Source organism: Xyrauchen texanus, chromosome 22, assembly GCF_025860055.1.
Source record: "Xyrauchen texanus isolate HMW12.3.18 chromosome 22, RBS_HiC_50CHRs, whole genome shotgun sequence".
NCBI lineage: Eukaryota > Metazoa > Chordata > Actinopteri > Cypriniformes > Catostomidae > Xyrauchen > Xyrauchen texanus.
This window is the reverse complement of record NC_068297.1, coordinates 28182177-28200572: the sequence shown is the minus strand read 5'-3', so window position 1 is coordinate 28200572 and position 18396 is coordinate 28182177. Positions and strand designations below refer to the sequence as shown.

The 18396-nt window shown below is 39.1% G+C and overlaps 1 protein-coding gene across 3 annotated transcripts in view; it reads left to right on the top strand.

Annotated features, from left to right (window-relative positions):
- Positions 1 to 401: 401 nt before the first annotated feature.
- Positions 402 to 18396, top strand: part of LOC127662855 (sodium/potassium/calcium exchanger 4-like) — a 64535-nt gene continuing 46540 nt past the window's right edge. For all 3 annotated transcript variants that reach the window (XM_052154231.1, XM_052154230.1, XM_052154229.1), the window contains exons 1-2: positions 402 to 1038; positions 7133 to 7246. In XM_052154231.1, the coding sequence (XP_052010191.1) occupies positions 852 to 1038; positions 7133 to 7246 (301 nt within the window). In that variant the 5' untranslated portion in view covers positions 402 to 851. The remainder of the gene's footprint in view (positions 1039 to 7132; positions 7247 to 18396) is intronic.

Genomic DNA, 18396 nt, shown 5'->3' with positions numbered 1-18396 from the left:
CTGAAGAGAAATTGCACTTATGAAGATAGTATTTCCCTTAAAATCATAACCGTAACATACTGTAATCTATACCTGGATCATAAATACATACATGCATAATTTTAATGAGGAAAATAACATATTAAATCACATGAAGTTAAGACAAAGTTAAAGATTACAAGGGGAATGTATATTATAGCAGTCGATTCTATATCAGATATTAAAATGAACTCCTATGGCTTTATTGGCATAAAACAGAATTTGTATGGTTGAAGCCAAGCCTTGATCCAAGGTTAGCAGTCTTGTGAGTGCAGTAAGCTCAGTCAGGATACGTCATCAACATCACGTGAACGCGCGTAACAATTTTCTGGTACAGCAGCTGCACAGGAGCGAGATGAACCTCAAGTTGAGTGGAACGGCTCGGATCGTTTAAGCATTTGACATGGCTGTTTAAATACCCCGTTAATTAACAGCATTGTTCCATAGGAGGAAAAAAAGCTTTATAGTCGGCGGGGTGTGCAGGGACACCATGGCTTGCACTGTATGGTTCCTATGTAAAAGAGACTGTGGGTTTTAGGCTTAATCAGCAGTGAAGCCCAACTGCATACCGTCAGAAAATAGGTTCAGTGAATAATTTCAACTGATTATAAATAGCATTCTTCTCGCAACAGGACACTATTCTCACGGGTTGCTTTAATAATACAACATCTGAACGAGCGCGTGGAGGCACCTGGGAAGCTCACACGGACACATGCACGCCGATGGCAACGAGGAAGACCTCATCCCGAGACTGACCAAATCCGACCGATTTTCAACGGTCCCGGTGTTCCGTCTGTGTGGCATCGATTCAGAGGTGAATTGCACACACTAAAATGACCCAACCTTCGGCACAGTCCACCATGGAGCTGGAGCAGAGCTGCAGTAGGATATCCAAAAAGAGCATGATCACCAAAATATTTAAAGTTCGCAAAAGGAGAGAGATGCTGTTCGTGCAGGTGTGCTTCATATGCAGCGTCCTGTCCGTGACGTGGTGCATGTCAGCGTTGCTCACAAAAACAGGTGAGTGGGAATAAGTGATAAATATATAGGCTACAGTCCTGCTGTATATATTTTGATGAGATTTGTTGTGCCACACGCACAGTTGCACACAAACACTTACACTGGCAACTATGAAAAATTGTATGCTATTATTTGTAGTGCATTATTATCTCGCGAATGCAAGGCAACGAAACACACTTATCCTTTTTTGGGGGGGACATCAGACGTTTAATTATTCACAGCGATGTGGATCCAAAGCTGCGAGTGAGACCTTCATTTTGGATGAATGGACGTCGCGACGAGATTTCATTTAAATTATTACACAAGAATTTGGAGCAGGGGTGGTGGCTGGCAGCTGCTTGGTCTTTTCATCGTGCCTTATTCTTTGGGCTATTTTGAGGGAAGGTGTTTCATTTGGCATGGTGAGGGGCCGTTCAGACCAAACACGTTCTTGCGTTAAAATATCTAGAAAGGCCATTCAATATAACAGAACATAGTGTCTCGAGAAGCGCTTTTACAAGTTGACCTTTTAAACCTGACGCGGCGTCTTAAAATCGCGGCGGTCAAAAATGTCCTTCAATTTCACATGGAAAACAATTGATAAACTGCGCAGACGGACGCAAGAAACGTGTTCGGTGTGGGCGGGTGCACAATGTACGATTTTGACCACGATTCTGCCATCTAAAGCTGCTTTCACACTGCCAGCTACTTTGTCTCTGCATGTGCTAGTGGCTGGCGGTTAGGTCGTTAGTGGTGTGTATGGAGGGTCTAAACAGCACTGTTACTTTACAATTATTATTAAAATATTAGGATCACGTGAGCTCTACCATCTTCTCTCATATTGGCTGTCGCTCCCGAAAGTCGCTTTTCATTTGCATAAAGTTAAACATTTCTCAACTTTGTCGCGTCGCTGGACACGCCCACATCCGGTTGCCAACCCTCGTGTTGCCGGAAGTCGCCAGCTATCATTGAAAATGAATGAGATGAGGTCTTTTTGTCACTGCATTGCTGGCAGTGTGAACTCCGCTTTATTGTTTTATGAAACAATTGTGTGAGTGTGAGGGAATTAAAATAAATTGCTAAGGAATTCAGAGTTATGTTAACATATTTAACATTTTGTTATCAGCCTTTATGCATTTTCGAAATTTTGCGTGGCGTGGTTAATAATCTATAAGAGGAGTAAGATGTGCTATAACCCACCTTTTTTGTTTTCTCCAATGTGAACAGAGAAGTTTGTAATTTTTCGTTCACAAGTCTTTTTATTTCCAGAATGAATATTTGCTTGTGGTAGCTCATTATTAGCCTACTGTAAGCTACCTCCGGCACTCAAGTTCATTCTAAACATCTGAAATGTTCTGTATTTGTGATCAAGCTGTCTTATTATAGGCCTATTTGACACAATCCATCATTCTTGTAAATGTTAGCCTATGCTCGTGATGGAGTGGTATTGGAGCAATGGAAATGCTGATGTCCTGACTTTCAGAGAGAGTCAAATTTGCCCATGGTGGGCAAATTTCACTGTTTCACTTCTATTCCGCAACAATCCCGTGTGAGTCACTGATTGGGACGATTGGGACCATAGACGGCTACGATGTATCATGCAGTCTGACATAATGTTGCGCAGTGTGCCATGGCGATATCAATGCATTCATATCATATAGTCTGACAAGCAAAACAAATCGTAAAGAGTGTGCACCCGCCTTTAGACGTTAAGACACACTCAGTTGTCATTAGCTGTGTGTGTGTGTGTGTGTGTAACAGCCAATGCCCGCAGTGAGAAAAACAAACGGCTAATTCGAATCTATTTTTCCATTTCCAAATACTGTGTGTTGTGCACACTCCGTGGTGCAATGCACAGCGTATATGGCTGTCACATGAGAAAACAACGAACGACTTGGACCAAAAGAGTTGAAGGGTGAATTAATAATTCATGCTTCTACAGCGCCAATGCGTTTTTCGCATAACAAAAGAACGGAGGTTGCGCAACTTGCATGCACGGCCAACACAAAATTAACTAATCACACTCTGCGACGACTACTTCTCTTGATTCACATAAAAGATTCATACAAAATGAATAAATCGTTCATGAACGACACATCACTACTCTGATCAGAAGACTGGGTGAGTTCGGATTTGCATTCTACCGGTGCTACTTCTGTGATATCGGTTTATAGCAGAAATACGTAGTAGGCCCTAAGTAGTATGCAATTCCGAACTCGGCCTCACTCTTTAATTTCACAGGCTGTGACCTCGGATTGAAACATCATAAACGCGTGTTTTTGCACCGTTAACATACTACAAATGTATTGAAAATGCTCAATGCTTGACAGCAGTGATGCCCCTGGCAGTAAAGTAAATTATATGATTATCGCTATTAGTAGATGCACCTGATCTTTATTTGACATCTTGCTGTTGTGTGGAATGAAATTTTGATTGTCATTTGTTCTGTATTGTTGAGAGACCAATGGTCCAAGTGTATCTGTCTGCATCCTGCAAGACTGCAAGGAACAACCATGACAGGACTACTCCAAGTAACGCTGGTTATTTGAATGGGTGGCCGTTCTCCATAGCACTCTCTTCAAACTTCCAGGTTTTTGAACGCAGAATTAAACGTTTGCAGGGTGAACTTAGCATAGATTGGAGACCACGCTAAATATAATTCTTACCCTTTTGCTCTAACATCAAAAGAAAAACGTCATGGTTATATTTCTACAAATTTCCAAATGAAGAAAAAATAGAGTGATTATGATTGTCAGAAGAGAGAAGATTTCCTGTCACTCTCTTTGCAGCTAGATTAGAAACCTTTGGCAACTCGTTTTTAAAAAACAAATTCATTGGTAGTATAATGCAAAGTGTATGTTAAAAATTTACAATAAAAAAAAAAAAAAGTTAAATGTTTGCTAGATTTGTGCTGCTAAAGGTGGAAATGTGTCATCACAGTTGGTGAAAAGGGTGCATTACATTTTGGGTGTAGGCCACACAAGAAAAAGTAGTTGCCCTTAAGTCGATATTTTTTGTTCTTCCATAGAACATGTAAAATGTTTAGTAGAAAGTCCACACAACAAAGGGAATGGAAATGTAGCCTTTGTTTAAAAAAAAATTACAAACTAGATTAAAAAGTTTGTGGACAAACTTTTTGTTGGCTTGGAAAAAGCCTGGTCTGAAAGTTTTTAAGATGGATAGAGAGAGAGAGCGAGAGAGAGAGAGAGAGAGAGAGAAATACAGATAAATTAGAGCATCAAAAGGCATTATTGGTCTTGTGTGGCTCATTTGAATTTTTACAGTTGGAGTTTGAAATAGTCTTGGCCCATCTGAACCCATTGGATCATCCTATCTGCCGAAAACCAAGAAAAACTGTGTACTTGGGAGAATTGGTGCTGTTTTAAAGGCAAAGGTGGTCACACCCAATATTGATTTAGCTTTTTTATATGTTTACTGGACTTAAGTGATAAATGAAAACTATTTATGTCATTATTTTTGAAGACATCCTCACTATGCAACATTTTTCACAAGTGCCTAAAATTGTGAACAAATTAAATTTTTGGATGAACTATTTATTTAAAGTTTCCTTTTAGAAATGGGTGAAATATGCATAGAGCTCGGAGACCCCACTGATCATTAGCTAGCAGACAGTCTGATATTAAAACAGCTTGACGTTTCATCGCTTTCCTTGAGTGCTGTGAAATGAAGGTAGGTGGGGGGATTTGAGGGCATTTTTCCTAGGTAGTTATATGGTTTGGAGTACAAATCACATCTGTAAGATGAATATGGAGGGTATAACGATCTCATACATTAAGGTATGTAGATGTAAATCAGCATCCTGGAGGAACATATGAAATGCAATCAGTGCCAGACAGAGAACTATACTGACACAATGGTGTCAAAACTATGATATTAGGGAGGACCAAAGCTAGTTTAAATAAAAGAGAAACACTCCGCATAGACACATACATTAATGTCAAAGTATTGAACATTTTCACCGTTATTGGCCAGGTACTCTTCAGTGAATAAACACTTAACTTTTTTGACAATCGTGCGGCATATTGTCACTCTGGGAAAAGTTTGCAAGTGTGGTTTTATTAAATTCCCTTGTTTAAACAACAGCTATAGCAAAAATATTATGCTGTGATTTTTGTATGAAGAATAAAATTCACAAAAAATATTCTCAAGAGGGTTTTGAACTAGGTGTTTGAAACCAACAAAAACAAGCATTTGTGTAATTGGTCTTAGCCCTTGTGACAACTGCCCCCGGTCATCCCTACATGAACGGAGTAAGATCAAAGACACTGATAATACATTTTAGATGCAAGATAATCTACCATTACAGTGGATTTTGCATTGTGCTTTTCCACTTGCACTCGTTGTCTACATGCTTCCCTGCCTGGCTGTGTAACAATGGTGGGTGCAGTTGTGTTTAATTACGGCAAAATTACAAGCAGCTTAAAGGATTACCTTCACGTGATATTGTAATGATGTTGATGCTGAATGTGTACTTTCTGCTTTATGGCTCTTCGGATGCTGGCATATCTGATAAGCCCGACAGAAGTCCATCTGGTGTGCACCCCTGCAGTGATTATGGAGCTTTAATCACACCTACTGTAATATGAGCCTGCTTCCCAATCTCATAACTGTTCTTCTGAAAATGTACCTTTTTTCATTTTTCTGAATATAACTGCAGTGCAATAACTTCTCTTTTTGTGTTCCATTGAAGAAAGTCAGAGGTTTGGAACAACATGAGGGTGATTTTTAATAATGATTGATTTCTCATTTTTGGGTGAACCATCCCTTTAAAATACTGAATTATCAACTTTATTATTAGGTATCCTGTCCTCCATCTGTGAAACTTTGTTCCACAACTTTACAGGTGCTTTTGTTTCTGCTTCTCATAAGCAGTATTTAGGAGCAGTAGGAATATTTTGACATGTTTTAGCTGTAGTACATTTCTGCATGGAATTTATTTATTTGTGTCTAACTTGAAGTACTTTAGGTTATACAGAATTTATAAAACCAAGAGTAGCTAGTGAAAGATGTCTTGTGCATGCATTAAAGGAACAGTTCACCTGAAAATAAATATTGTCATCATCTGCTCACCCTCACCTTGCCTGAAAAATTTAATGAGGTTATTTTTTGTTATTCGTGGATGGTTCACTGAAAAATGAGAATTCTCACCCTCAACACTTTACAAATATCTCCTTTCATGTTCCATGAAAGAATGTGTTTGAAAATACATATGTGAGTGAATGATATGATTTTCATTTTTGGGTGAACTATTCCTTTAAAAATATGACCAAACACACAAATGTGTCCAGATGCAGTTCCAACTGTCCAGTAAATATTTTAAATATGTGCGCAGTATAATAACTAGATAAATATGATTGTGCTGAAATTGACAAGTGAACCATAGAAAGTCAAAATAGATGAGATATGAAGACCTAGTTCAGGCTCTGGCTGTTATGAGAAACTGTATGCATGACTGTGAATAACCCCCAAGGGGTGCTGCTGACAACGAAACAATGCACATCTTGTATTAAAGGAATAGTTCACTGAAAAATCTCAATTATCTAATCATTTACTCACAAACTTGTCATTCAAAACCATACAACTCGAATGGTTTAATCCATGTCTTCTGACGTGACAGCGCTCTTCACATGCACATGCGTCAAGCATGAGGAGGTAAAATCGAGCTTCAAATCATGATTGCATGAAGGAGGCAGCAGATGTCAAGATTTATAGTGAAAAAGGAGTTCTAGTTTGGTCCATTCTCCCCCAAAACAAGATATCGCTTCAGAAGACCTGGATTAAACCATTCGAGTTGTATGGATTACCTTTTATGCTGCCTTTTATGTCCTTTTTTTGGAGCTTGGAAATGTTGGACCCCATTGACTTTCATTGCATGGAAAAATAACTCGTATCTCATCAAATGTCTTTGTGTTCTGCAGAAGAAAGTAATATGGCACAACTACAAAATCCACTTTAAAACCAAGTAACGTGGAATTGAATTGTTTTCAGAGTTGGTGTAGTTACTGCGTTTTGCTGTTGAAGAGATTTTGTTGTAAGGTATTGCAGAAAGTCACTTGCAGCAGTTTTACAACTCGTGTATGTGTGTCTTCACTAGGTCATGGGCTGGTGCTTCAGGAGGGGTTTGATGCACCCAAAGATCATCTGGGCAGAAGACTTCTGGCCACAGTAGGAGACAATGAGACTGAGGAAAAGAACTGCACAGAGCCAGGTAATGCATAATTCCCTTCATACTGAGGAAGGATATTACTCAATCGTAGTTCACCTCATCTTGGTTGCAGGTCTATTCTGATTGCATTGCAGACAGCAGGGGAAAACGATGCTAAATGCAAATGATAAAATGCAATTAACCATATAATCATACGTTGATATGCTAGCAAAATAAATTGTTTTATCAACTGGTAAAAGGGAAGAGAAAACACTTCCCATACCTTTTGTGGTTGAATCAAACTCTACTGTGTTTTGGCACACATGCTGTCGTTTATCATCTGTCACTTGGGTAATGTGACTAATACTATTTTGCTCATTAACTGTTCCATGTGTTAAGCTGTTAAATTACACTTTTGCATTGTTAATGCATTTTTTCTAATATAGATTTATTTCAGTATTTGTTTTTAACTTTGTACAATAAACAATTCTTGTTAACTGTGTTGGGTCACCACTTGACATCCAATGAAAAATCTTGGTCCTGAAGCAAAACCGGTAGAGAACCACTGCTCTATTGGACATTTATATGCTTCACTCATGCCCTTTTGTCCTTTTATCATTTAATATTGACAATACTATTAAAGATATAAATCTTATACAAAATGTATGTATGATTTGAAGTGAGAATATTAACAGAATGGAGCTTAGTCTTGCCAGCATATTGATATGAATTGTTTGCACTGTAAATTAAGCTGGCCCTGAATGGACATCTTTATAATTTGGGGCAACATTGTGAAAAAATAATTCTGAGGGAAGATTTGTGAATATGACAGAAATGGATCTACTGGCTTTGGCTTGTGCATTCTATAAATGGCTATTTTTAGATGTCGTGTCCTCCCCAACATATCTCTGCTGAGGAAGATGAGGATATCTCAGTAGTCCTGGGATCTCCATGCAGTGTTTTCCCCACATGATTTGTGAGACTGTAGTGAGTAGATCACGAACCCTCTTGGGGTGTCTGGGGACATGCTCCCCCTTAAGATAATTTTGTACATTTAAAGTTAAATGCATCAGTCTGATGCACTTTGAGAGCAAAATTAAGAGGCTAGATCTTTTAAGAACATCTTGCTCTTGTAAACTATTTTGCGCTCTAGTAGTAATTTAATCATGAACGCATTGTTTGTATTGATATGAATGGTGATGACATGGCAAAACAGTCACACCTACAAAGCATGGTAAAGGAAACGCAGTTCAAATACTGAACTGAAACTGCCCCTTTCTCTGCTGTCAAAATCACCTGCTGCCCCTCCCTCAGGGGAGGCTTTCTCCCCTGCTGCCCCTCTGAGAGTCTCTTCTGCTACCTGGAGAAGCTGTCTTTTATACTAAAAAGAAACGATTTATGTTAAAATTCCACTGTCACTCCACTTTATTTCTTGACAAATGCCTATGAATAATCTGTTTGGCTGTTGACTTGGCATCTAACTATGCTAGCTAGCTACCTCTGTAGTTTCTCTGTAGCTAGTTTCTTCCTCATCTGGTGGTGGATTTAGCTCTCTTCTTGAAATATAAAAAAATGGTCATGAGCTGACAATCAAAGGTACAAACATTAAGCTTAAGAGTATCGTTACTTCAACTTTATTAGTTAACATTACAAATAGCCTAACGTTACATCAGGGCTCGACATTAAGCATTGTCATGTGTTTGTCCTCCGGACAAGTAAATTGGTCATTCACTTGTCCGAGTAAAAAAGTTACTGGTCCGGTGAGAAAAAAGGGCATTTAAGTTGCATGCTCAAGTAACATGTCAAAGTTTATGTTGTATGTTTACAAAAATGACAACCGTTGACCAACCTAATAGTGTACTTATGCAATCAACTCAATTCTCTGCGACAGAAATGTAATCTGCACTTGGGTAGGGGAAGAGGCTATTGTCATATGGTAAATATTTTAAAATAAAGTCAAATAAAGAAAAGTCTCTATTGCCACCATTAACAGCAGGGAGGCTCACACTTCTATGGAATGAGATCTACTTTTTCATCATGTTATTGCAGTAAGATCTACAATGTACTATAAAGGCTATACATTATCACAAAACCCAAATTTCAGTAGTCGGTAGTGAAATTTTACGATTCTCAATACCGGCTTCAAAACCACAACAAATAATAACATTAACTAAAATGTTAATTATGGAAGAATTGTTTCTTAAGTAATTATTCAATGCTAGTAAACAGTCAGTAAAAAAAATAACAATAAAAACAGCAATGAATAGAATTTTTTTTTTTTAACAGCTTTAAATATTTTTAACAGCAGTAGACTATAAAGTATTCAAGTAAACATTCAGAATGAAATCCAACATAAAACTACTACTGGTCTTTACTGTATGATTATAATACATTCATTCATTTTTAAGCTTCTAAAGTTACTCAGTCAAGAGCAGGTTTTATTGTTATGGTTGTTTTGATGATTATAATGACACACTAGACTGCAGCAGGTCTGATACCTTACATTTATACTTACAAGTCTGACATTTTAATACAAATCTGCTTTTTTCTCTCTGCTGTTTACGTTCACGTTAGACCGAACTCCGTTTACATGAATACCTCACCAAGACGGGCATTTTGACATAATTTTTGAAATCATAATTCTAGTGCACATTAGCCAAGCAATTTCGGAACACATGCATGTTCAGCACACACACCTACTCTGCCTGTCAATCAAACGGCACAGCTGTTACTAGATCACTAGCAAATTATAAAATTACGCACACTGGATTATTTTCAACAGCAGAATTTGAATATGAACTTTGTTATAAGTGACACAGACCTCGCCTATCACTAATATAGCCAGTTATTTTTTTCGTTATTGACATTTCAATAAGTGTGAGAGAGCATGCACGCTTACGCTGACTGGGAGTGAGAGATGCTTTGCCGGAGCAATTGCGCAAAACACATTGTTAGAGATCTTTTATGTTATTATGAGAAGTTTAAAAGTATTTTTGGTTCATTATGAAACTGTGGCGGGACAAATTAGACTGTGGCGGTCTGCCACAGTCTAGGTAATTAATGGTAAACACTCCAGTGCTGTAGGGCCCTCTCATTAAGCAATTTAATTCACCAAACTGCACAGTGTCGTTAATGTGACCCTGTGCTATGTGAGATTATGAAAGGTTTCAGGGGTTGTGTCTAGTGGTTGACCGATACGTTTTTTTTTGTTGTTTTTTTTTTAATGGCCGGTGCTGATATCCAGAGAGCAGGGTGGCCGATAGGCTGATACAGTGCTGATATATAACACAATTTAATATATTAAATAACATAAACATAAAATTGCTAAAAATAATTATAATAGACTCTTATTTAGCACTATATTTACACTTATTTCACACAATTCTTTTTTAACTTTGTAAAAAAGAATCCCAAAAATAATATTGTATTTTAAATGGTATGTTTAGTCACCAAATTTTAGTCATTTAGTCATTGCACATGAAGAAATTGTTAATATATTATGAAGGAAATAACAGTACACACAGTAGTCCAGCAACCATGAATGGCATGTCCATGATAGCAATTGCATTGACTAAAAAAATAGACCAATGCAATTTTCAAGAAACAATGAAATTCACAAGGTAAACGTCATTTAATGTGAATATATTTTACAAATCACTCATTTTTGTTTTTATAAGCATTTTTGATACCATCCCAACTTTTTCGGAATTGGGGTTGCACTTAACTGTTAATTAACTAGTTATGATTTCTATGCTGATAAATCCACCACCCAAGAAACATTTCTATTGCTTATTTTCACTTTGGTTTGGGGAGTGGCTTGTTTTTCAAGAACAGGTTGCTAATTTCTATTGTAAGATCTGGCAACACTGTAAGTTGTATTTCACCCACTCCTTATCGCAGAGTATTGTTGTTTAAAAAGTTATTAACCATTCTTTTATTATGTTATTAATGGTAACCTTTTGGAAAGGAGGCTGAGGAACTTCTGAACTGGAATGGGGAAAAAAAAAAAAAATATATATATATATATAATAAATACAGTTTTTGCTCCGAAAAACATTTCATTTTTAGTCCCTGGTTCTGGGGATATGACAATGTATTTTAAATGTTTTGTGTTTATATGAGAGAGAGAGAGAGAGAGAGAGAGAGAGAGAGAGAGAGAGAGAGAGAGAGAGAGAGAGAGAGAGAGAGAGAGAGAGAGAGATAGAGAGAGATGAGATGATAAAGAGAGAGAGAGAGAGAGAGAGAGAGAGAGAGAGAGAGAGAGAGAGAGAGAGAGAGAGAGAGAGAGAGAGAATTGGAGGTCTTTGCCAGTTACATGAGCAAGAAGTGGGAAGATGAGATGTGTCCATCTCTGTCAGCAGCCTGCCAAGCTGAAGGACATGTAGAGGTCACGTTGGCTGTCACAATCACAAAACTTGTGTAAGAGTTTGCAATGTGAAAAGCACTTTGTCACTGAACATTACATAATGCTGAATAAGTCTCTTATTTTGTTTGTGAGACTTTTTGTGACAGTGACCCCACTACCATACAAATAATTTTCAGACTCTGGTTAGGGATGTGCAAACTATTTTCAAGGCTTGAAAGAATAGTTCACCCAAAAATGAAAATTCTCCTCATTTACTCACCCTCATGCCCAGGGCTGCAGTTAGAAATTCTTGTGCTGGGTGCTGACAGTTCTTCCATCAACATGTGCTGCCCCTGAGGCTTTCGCTGTTGCACACTGTCTCAGTGTTTATATCTACTTATCCTACTGAACGTGCTTGGATGTGCTATACAACGTGGAACAGACTTTCTGCCACGTCACAGGCTCTATATAGGCAAGCGCTTGGCACCATCTCACCAGATTTTCTGTAAAAGGCACGAGCCTCTGTAGCAACTAGAGAGTATGGCCAGCTACGCAATGTCTCATTCCCTTTCAGGGAACCAAGGCTACATTTAGTAATCTTGGAAACATCAAAGTTGCGTAATGACGCAATTTGGACAAGATTCCATCACACCATGCGAACAGTAGCTGCCAACTGCCAAAAATCCAGCACCACCGGGCAGTGGACTGCATCCTCACTATGCGCTGCACACCAAGAGATGAAAATACACCATTTTCTAGAATTTAAGATGGTATCAACCACAGCGGGGGATAAATCATTATCCTTCTGCAGAAACCAAGTGCAGCAGGTTGATCAGTGGAAATGCGTAAAGACACTCTGCCGGCCACTGATGCGCTATCACATCGATGCCCAGCAGTGCCGGGGGCAAGAGAGAAAACCAGAGGGGACAGTGTTATATCTCACTTGACATAAACCGAACCAGATTTGTTCTACAATCTGCAGGTGTAATGTCCATTCTTTAGGTGTCAGAACCTGTCTGGACAGAAGATCCACCCCCAAATTCAACTGGCCCAGAACATTTACTGCTTGTAGAGACTGCACATTGTCCTGTTCCCACAGAAGAATGTGACGTGCCAGCCTTAGCATGGCATGAGAACGCACCCCTTCCTGACGGTTGATGCAGCCAACCTGTTGTCTGATCGGATGAGGACATGACTGCCGTGAATTTCTGGAAGGAAAATCCTCAAACCCAACAGCACCACTAGCATCTCCAGACAGTTTATGTGCCAATTCAGCCACTGTCCCGTCCATACTCCTTGAGCAGGATGGATCTTGTACACGGCACCCCAACCCATAGAGGCATCTGTCGTGAGACACCTGTCCCAACGGAACACCCACCCACAAAAACCGGTTCAGTTTCTATGATAACGGAGCTTGGTAGCACCCACGCATCTCTCTGATTGGACTAAATGCAAGCATCAGTGGTTGCAGTACCTTTACGGAGTTAATAAAACACTGAAAAGGTCTCTCATGCAACATGCCCAGAGGAATGATGGCGGACGCCACAATCCAAAACCCCAAAAGTCTGTTAAATGTTCTTGCAGGGAGAATGTGTCCTGCATTTATATCATATCATCATCCATGCATGCTAAATCTCGAGTGTCCAGTACGTATCAAACGACTGACTCTCCCGTAGAGAAACCAGCATGACGGAAAACTTGAAACAACTCCTTAACAACAGAAAGTCTGCTAAATCAGTGAGAACCGGATGAACGCATCTTAAAAAGGAGCGAGGAGAGCAACGTACTTTCCACCATTGAGTTTCACACACTCCTCATCTCCTGATGGGACCCAGGAAGAAGGGTAACCGCAACGAAGCATCATGTGCTTTGGTTCACAATATTTTCTTTGAGCATCTTAAGTCCCCGTGCTGGAGCACCGATCACGCGGGTGCTTGTCCTCCGCACAACAGTGCTCCAAAAATGGGAGAGCAAGAATGAGGCCCCGTGCCTCATAACATTTCTGTGAACTCTCTAGGGTGGCAAAATAGAAGACATTAGGTATTTTTAAACAAGTGCCTACCTTTTCCATCATTCCCACGATGAAACGCCTCTAATCCAGCATTTCCTTGATGGAAAATGTGATGCGTAACAGAGATGAACTAGGCCGCGCACCAGATAAAGGAACATGTATCGATGGCAAGAGCGGTGCATCCATACGAACTGAGAGAGAAACGCAAGGCTGGTGCCCATCATTATTCCTTATGACCACAGCTGGAGCCTCAAGGCTTATATGGCTCCTTTCAAAAGACCGCATGATGTGGCAGAGCCTCTGTTACAGGCCCGATGGTTTTTCAATGTGGTTGAATCCGCACACAAACAACTCATTTCCTACAACATCCTCATTTGTTCTCACTCAAAAGGGAGAACATAGTCCTCGCTTTGGCATGAGTCGCTAGTAACCAACACCGGCTAAGACAAATTTGTGCACAGAAAATCTGGCGAGATGGCGCCAAGCGCTCGCCTATACAGAGCCCGTGACGTTGCTCCCTATGGGCGTTGCTTAAGCGCCAGCTTGTGATTGCATATGGGCATCAGACCACTTGAGACCACTGAGACAGTCCCAATTGTGTTATTACGCAAAGTTGAGGTTTCTTTGAAAGGGAACCAATAAAATCATATGATCTTTTTTGTACATTTATTGAATGTAAAAATGTAAGTCTTATTGTGACAGGCACAGACACAGTAGTGGCAACATAGGTCATATAATGAATTTAATCCCAGATGCAATTAATTGTTCAACCAAAATCCCAGTAATAAGGAAAATAAAAAGATTTGGTACACGTTTTAGCTATGAACAAGCTCTCAATCCACGGGGGAATCTGGATTAAAAAATACTGCATGTAATTCATCAACAGCAGATCAGCATTCATCAATATTAGTAGTCACATCTAGTCATGGCATTGTTTTCTTTTACCTTTAGAGGCCCCTGTAATACTGCGGAAACCTTCAGCACTGGAAACTGAGGAAGGTTTTTTTTTATTATTTATTTATATATAACAACTCTGCATACTATCTGCATTGATTTTTGCCAATAACAGATTGTTCCAAAAAGCACTTATCGGCCCGATACATCTGTATGTAAGAAAATGCAGTAATACCCATGAGAGTCCAGTATGTTACAATGATGACCCAGGAGTCAAAGTTTAAGTTTCAGTTAATAGAGCGAGAGTTTACTGAAGACAAATTTCTCCACATTTCCAAAGGCAAAAGATGGAAACAGAAAATGAGTTGAGGATTTAACCTCAAAACTAACTTGTATAACCAAAACAACAGTAATTATTACCGTATGCAAATTAATTGGCATCATCTTACAGAGAAGTCTTACAAACATGGTGTTCTGTTTAACTACGTTCATGCAATCATTCAAAAGATAATATTTTTTGAGACTAAGTCAAGTTGGTCTACAGATTCAGGTCAGAGGTGAATTGTAGATCAAGAGGGCTCTTCTCCTTTTAGATACCCATAGTTTACAGTTCCTCAAAACTCCAAACAATCACTGCAATGACATCAATAGACAGAACACAACATAGGCTATGCTTCCCCAAGGTTGAATCAGGCCTCACTAGAACACAGGCCTTATCCAGCTGGAAAAACCGTAAAATGCGTCCAAACGCAACAGAGCAAAGTTAGGGAGAAATATACATTTAAGTTATGAATGCTAAGAGAGTATTTGTGTCAGTAATTACACATGGTACATTAGTGACCTAAAACATAAAACGCAATAAAACTCTTATTTAAAAAGACTTTGATTTACCTTTTGATTATAACAATTACTAGTGAATCTATTCAACTCATCAGCAGATCGAAAAGACTGGGATAAACCCACCCCTTCAGGTAATACCAATATATTAGTCAACCTCTACAGGAAACACTACTAGAAACCTTGCAAACTTCAGTAAATCTAGTGACTAGGTTTGCCTCAAGTGTTGATTGTAGCAACTGGGAAGAACCCGTGCACACAGGCTCTTAGAAGCTGCATAGCAGTCATACAGTCAGATTGGAACTGCCAATGTTTTTACATATCTTGCCATTTTTGCATTCAATATGCAGGAAGTGTGTCCAGAGGCTGATGCTAGGTTGTCATCGCTAATACTGCTTCACTGTCAAGGGGTGTGAAGTGTGTTGAATTAATTTAGTTTGGAGAGTGCGTCACACCAATCTCTCCAGGTCAGGAATGACAAAGTATCTAACTACGAAAAAAAAAACCACTGAAATGTAGCATTCTTAAGGGAGAACAACAGGAACCATTACTGTTCTGTCTGCATTGATGTGTTTGATGTTTTCTAAACAGTTAAAGTGTGTAAATTGAGTCTCTAAGTGCACAGAGAAGGCATTTTTCTTTTTTTTTCTTTTTTTTCTTTTTTATTTCTTAACTGGAAAATTGCAATGAACAGGCATTCAAAGACGTGAACAAGCATTTGCTTTGAGTGGCCTCCATAATGTTTGCAATCCTCAGAAACTGCTCAAATCAATAAGTAATCTGAAAGAGAGAGAGGGCGCGAGAGCTCAGACAGTCTGGGTTGGATGCCAGCTTGTTGACTGAACTTTGAATACGCAGAATGCTCCTGTGCCTAAATGGGGGTTATTTTAGGACGTTGCATTTTTACAGACTGGAAGAGATTGATCGAACTGTTTGTAAGGAAAAATCAGTATGTATTGTGAGGAGTTTTGTGTGTGCATTTTTAAGACTTTATGTATAACTGCAAGCTCAGGCACTGACAAATAGGGTTAATACACTATTCAACAGCTTTACAGTTATGCAGCGTATCTCATAAAGAAAACATAGAACCGTTAAAGTGTCCATGCCACATAGAAATAAGGGTACAGGCAGCATTGTATTTCATCCAGTATTAACTGTGTTCTTTCAGGATCACTTATGCGTACCATATAAAATCTATGCTGTTTATTCCATAAAACACTGGCAACAATTTATTGACATTTAAACACTTTTAATTGACCTCACAAATCAAGCAGTAAATAATTTGTTGGTTGTGCTCTTGAGTGTAATCACAGGCTATAACCCCGCCCACAAACCCAGTTAAAGTCAACATTAAACCCATTATATTCTGTGTTGTGATGTTGCCTATTTAGGAGAGAAACAGGATATTCAGTGAGAAAACGGTGAAAGACAGGATATGATTTTGTCCATTAGGAATTGATTGGATTGTGCTAAGTGGTCATTCCATATCAGAATGGGGCCACACCTGAATGTGAGTTTGATAAAATGGTGCACAACTGCAGATTTTTGGAAGAATATATCGGCTATGTTGGTCCACACAATGCTAGTGTATGGTGACCAGAACTCAGAAGGTACAAAAAGGACATACATGCAGAATAACAGTAATCCATAAGACTCCAGTGGTTAAATCCATATCTTCAGAAGTGATATGAGTGATATGGGGGCTAAATGTGAAAGTAAAAGTCAATTCCACACCAGAATGTGGAGTAAAAGTGTAGATTTTCAGCAACTTTCTAGCAGAAATAAAACGTGTGTGTGTGTGTGTGTGCGCGCGCGCGTGTGTGTGCGCGCGCGTGTGTGCGTGCGCATGCATGAGAGGGCTCTGTGAGAATTGTTACTTTTCAATGCAGAAATAATGCAAAAGAAAGTAATGACATAAACATTGGTGGTGGTGTAGTGGTCTAAACCACATAACTGATAATTAGAAGGTCGCTGGTTCTATCCCCACAGCCACCACCATTGTGTCCTTGAGCAAGGCACTTAACTCCAGGTTGCTCCGGGGGGATTGTCCCTGTAATAAGGGCTCTGTAAGTCGCTTTGGATAAAAGCATCTGCCAAATGTGTAAATGTAAACACATTTTACAACTCATCCATCTATGTGTTGAATAATGTTTTTTGCAGTGCAACCTCTGACTGAAACTTATTCTGTGCCATACGGTGACGTTTTGCAAACTGTGACAAATAATACTCTAATATTTGTGCCCGTTGACAAATTTTTACAAGAGTATATAATTTTAGCCGGTATTTTGATGTATGAGCTAAACCTTCTAAATGAAGAAAATGCATAATTGGAACTATTTTAGTCCCGGTTTTACAACAAATCAAGCATGCTTCAGGTATGAAAATGGCCAAAATCGCACTCTTACAATTATTTATTCTCACGTGGTGTTCCTGTTGTTATTTCGGCAAGCTCCACATGACAGGGAATCAGAGAGAGTTGCTGTGAGTTGGTGTTTGTCACCACTACACCAATTTGTATTGGGAATTGTGATCTCCGCAAAAAAATCTGAATAATATGCCATTCTGAACACACCTTATGATTCCTTGCATCAGTCAGATTAACACGTGCCATACTGACATGCACACACACAGCTCAGCACAGTATGCCCAACTGTGAGGGGCTGAACCTGCCATGTGTGTTCACATCAGGGGAGACATTGATGGAAAAGGTCATCAGATGACCGAACAGAACGAAGCACATACTGTCTCACTCTGCCTGCAATGCTTCTCCTTAGTAGCCCATTTTAGACTAGTTGTTTAACTAACTAGCCGATTAGTGAGTTGACAAGATTGTTACATTTTATTTTTTCCTTTCAGTTTCCCTAACTTTCTTGAATTGGTGTGCTGACAGTGTGCTGTGCTTTAGCTGTAATACATTTTGCATGATCACACCTTCTTGAAGTAGCGTCTTACGATGTATTCCCAATAAAGCACCTCTTTTACTGCCGTAAGCATTCAGACTGATGCCTTTTAACAAATGTGACATGTCTCCCTGTTTTCTTTTTTTTTGTTCGCTAAATTTTTTTATCTTGAGTCACCTACGTTTTGTTACATTACATTGTGCTATGTCTAACTGTTTTTGAATTT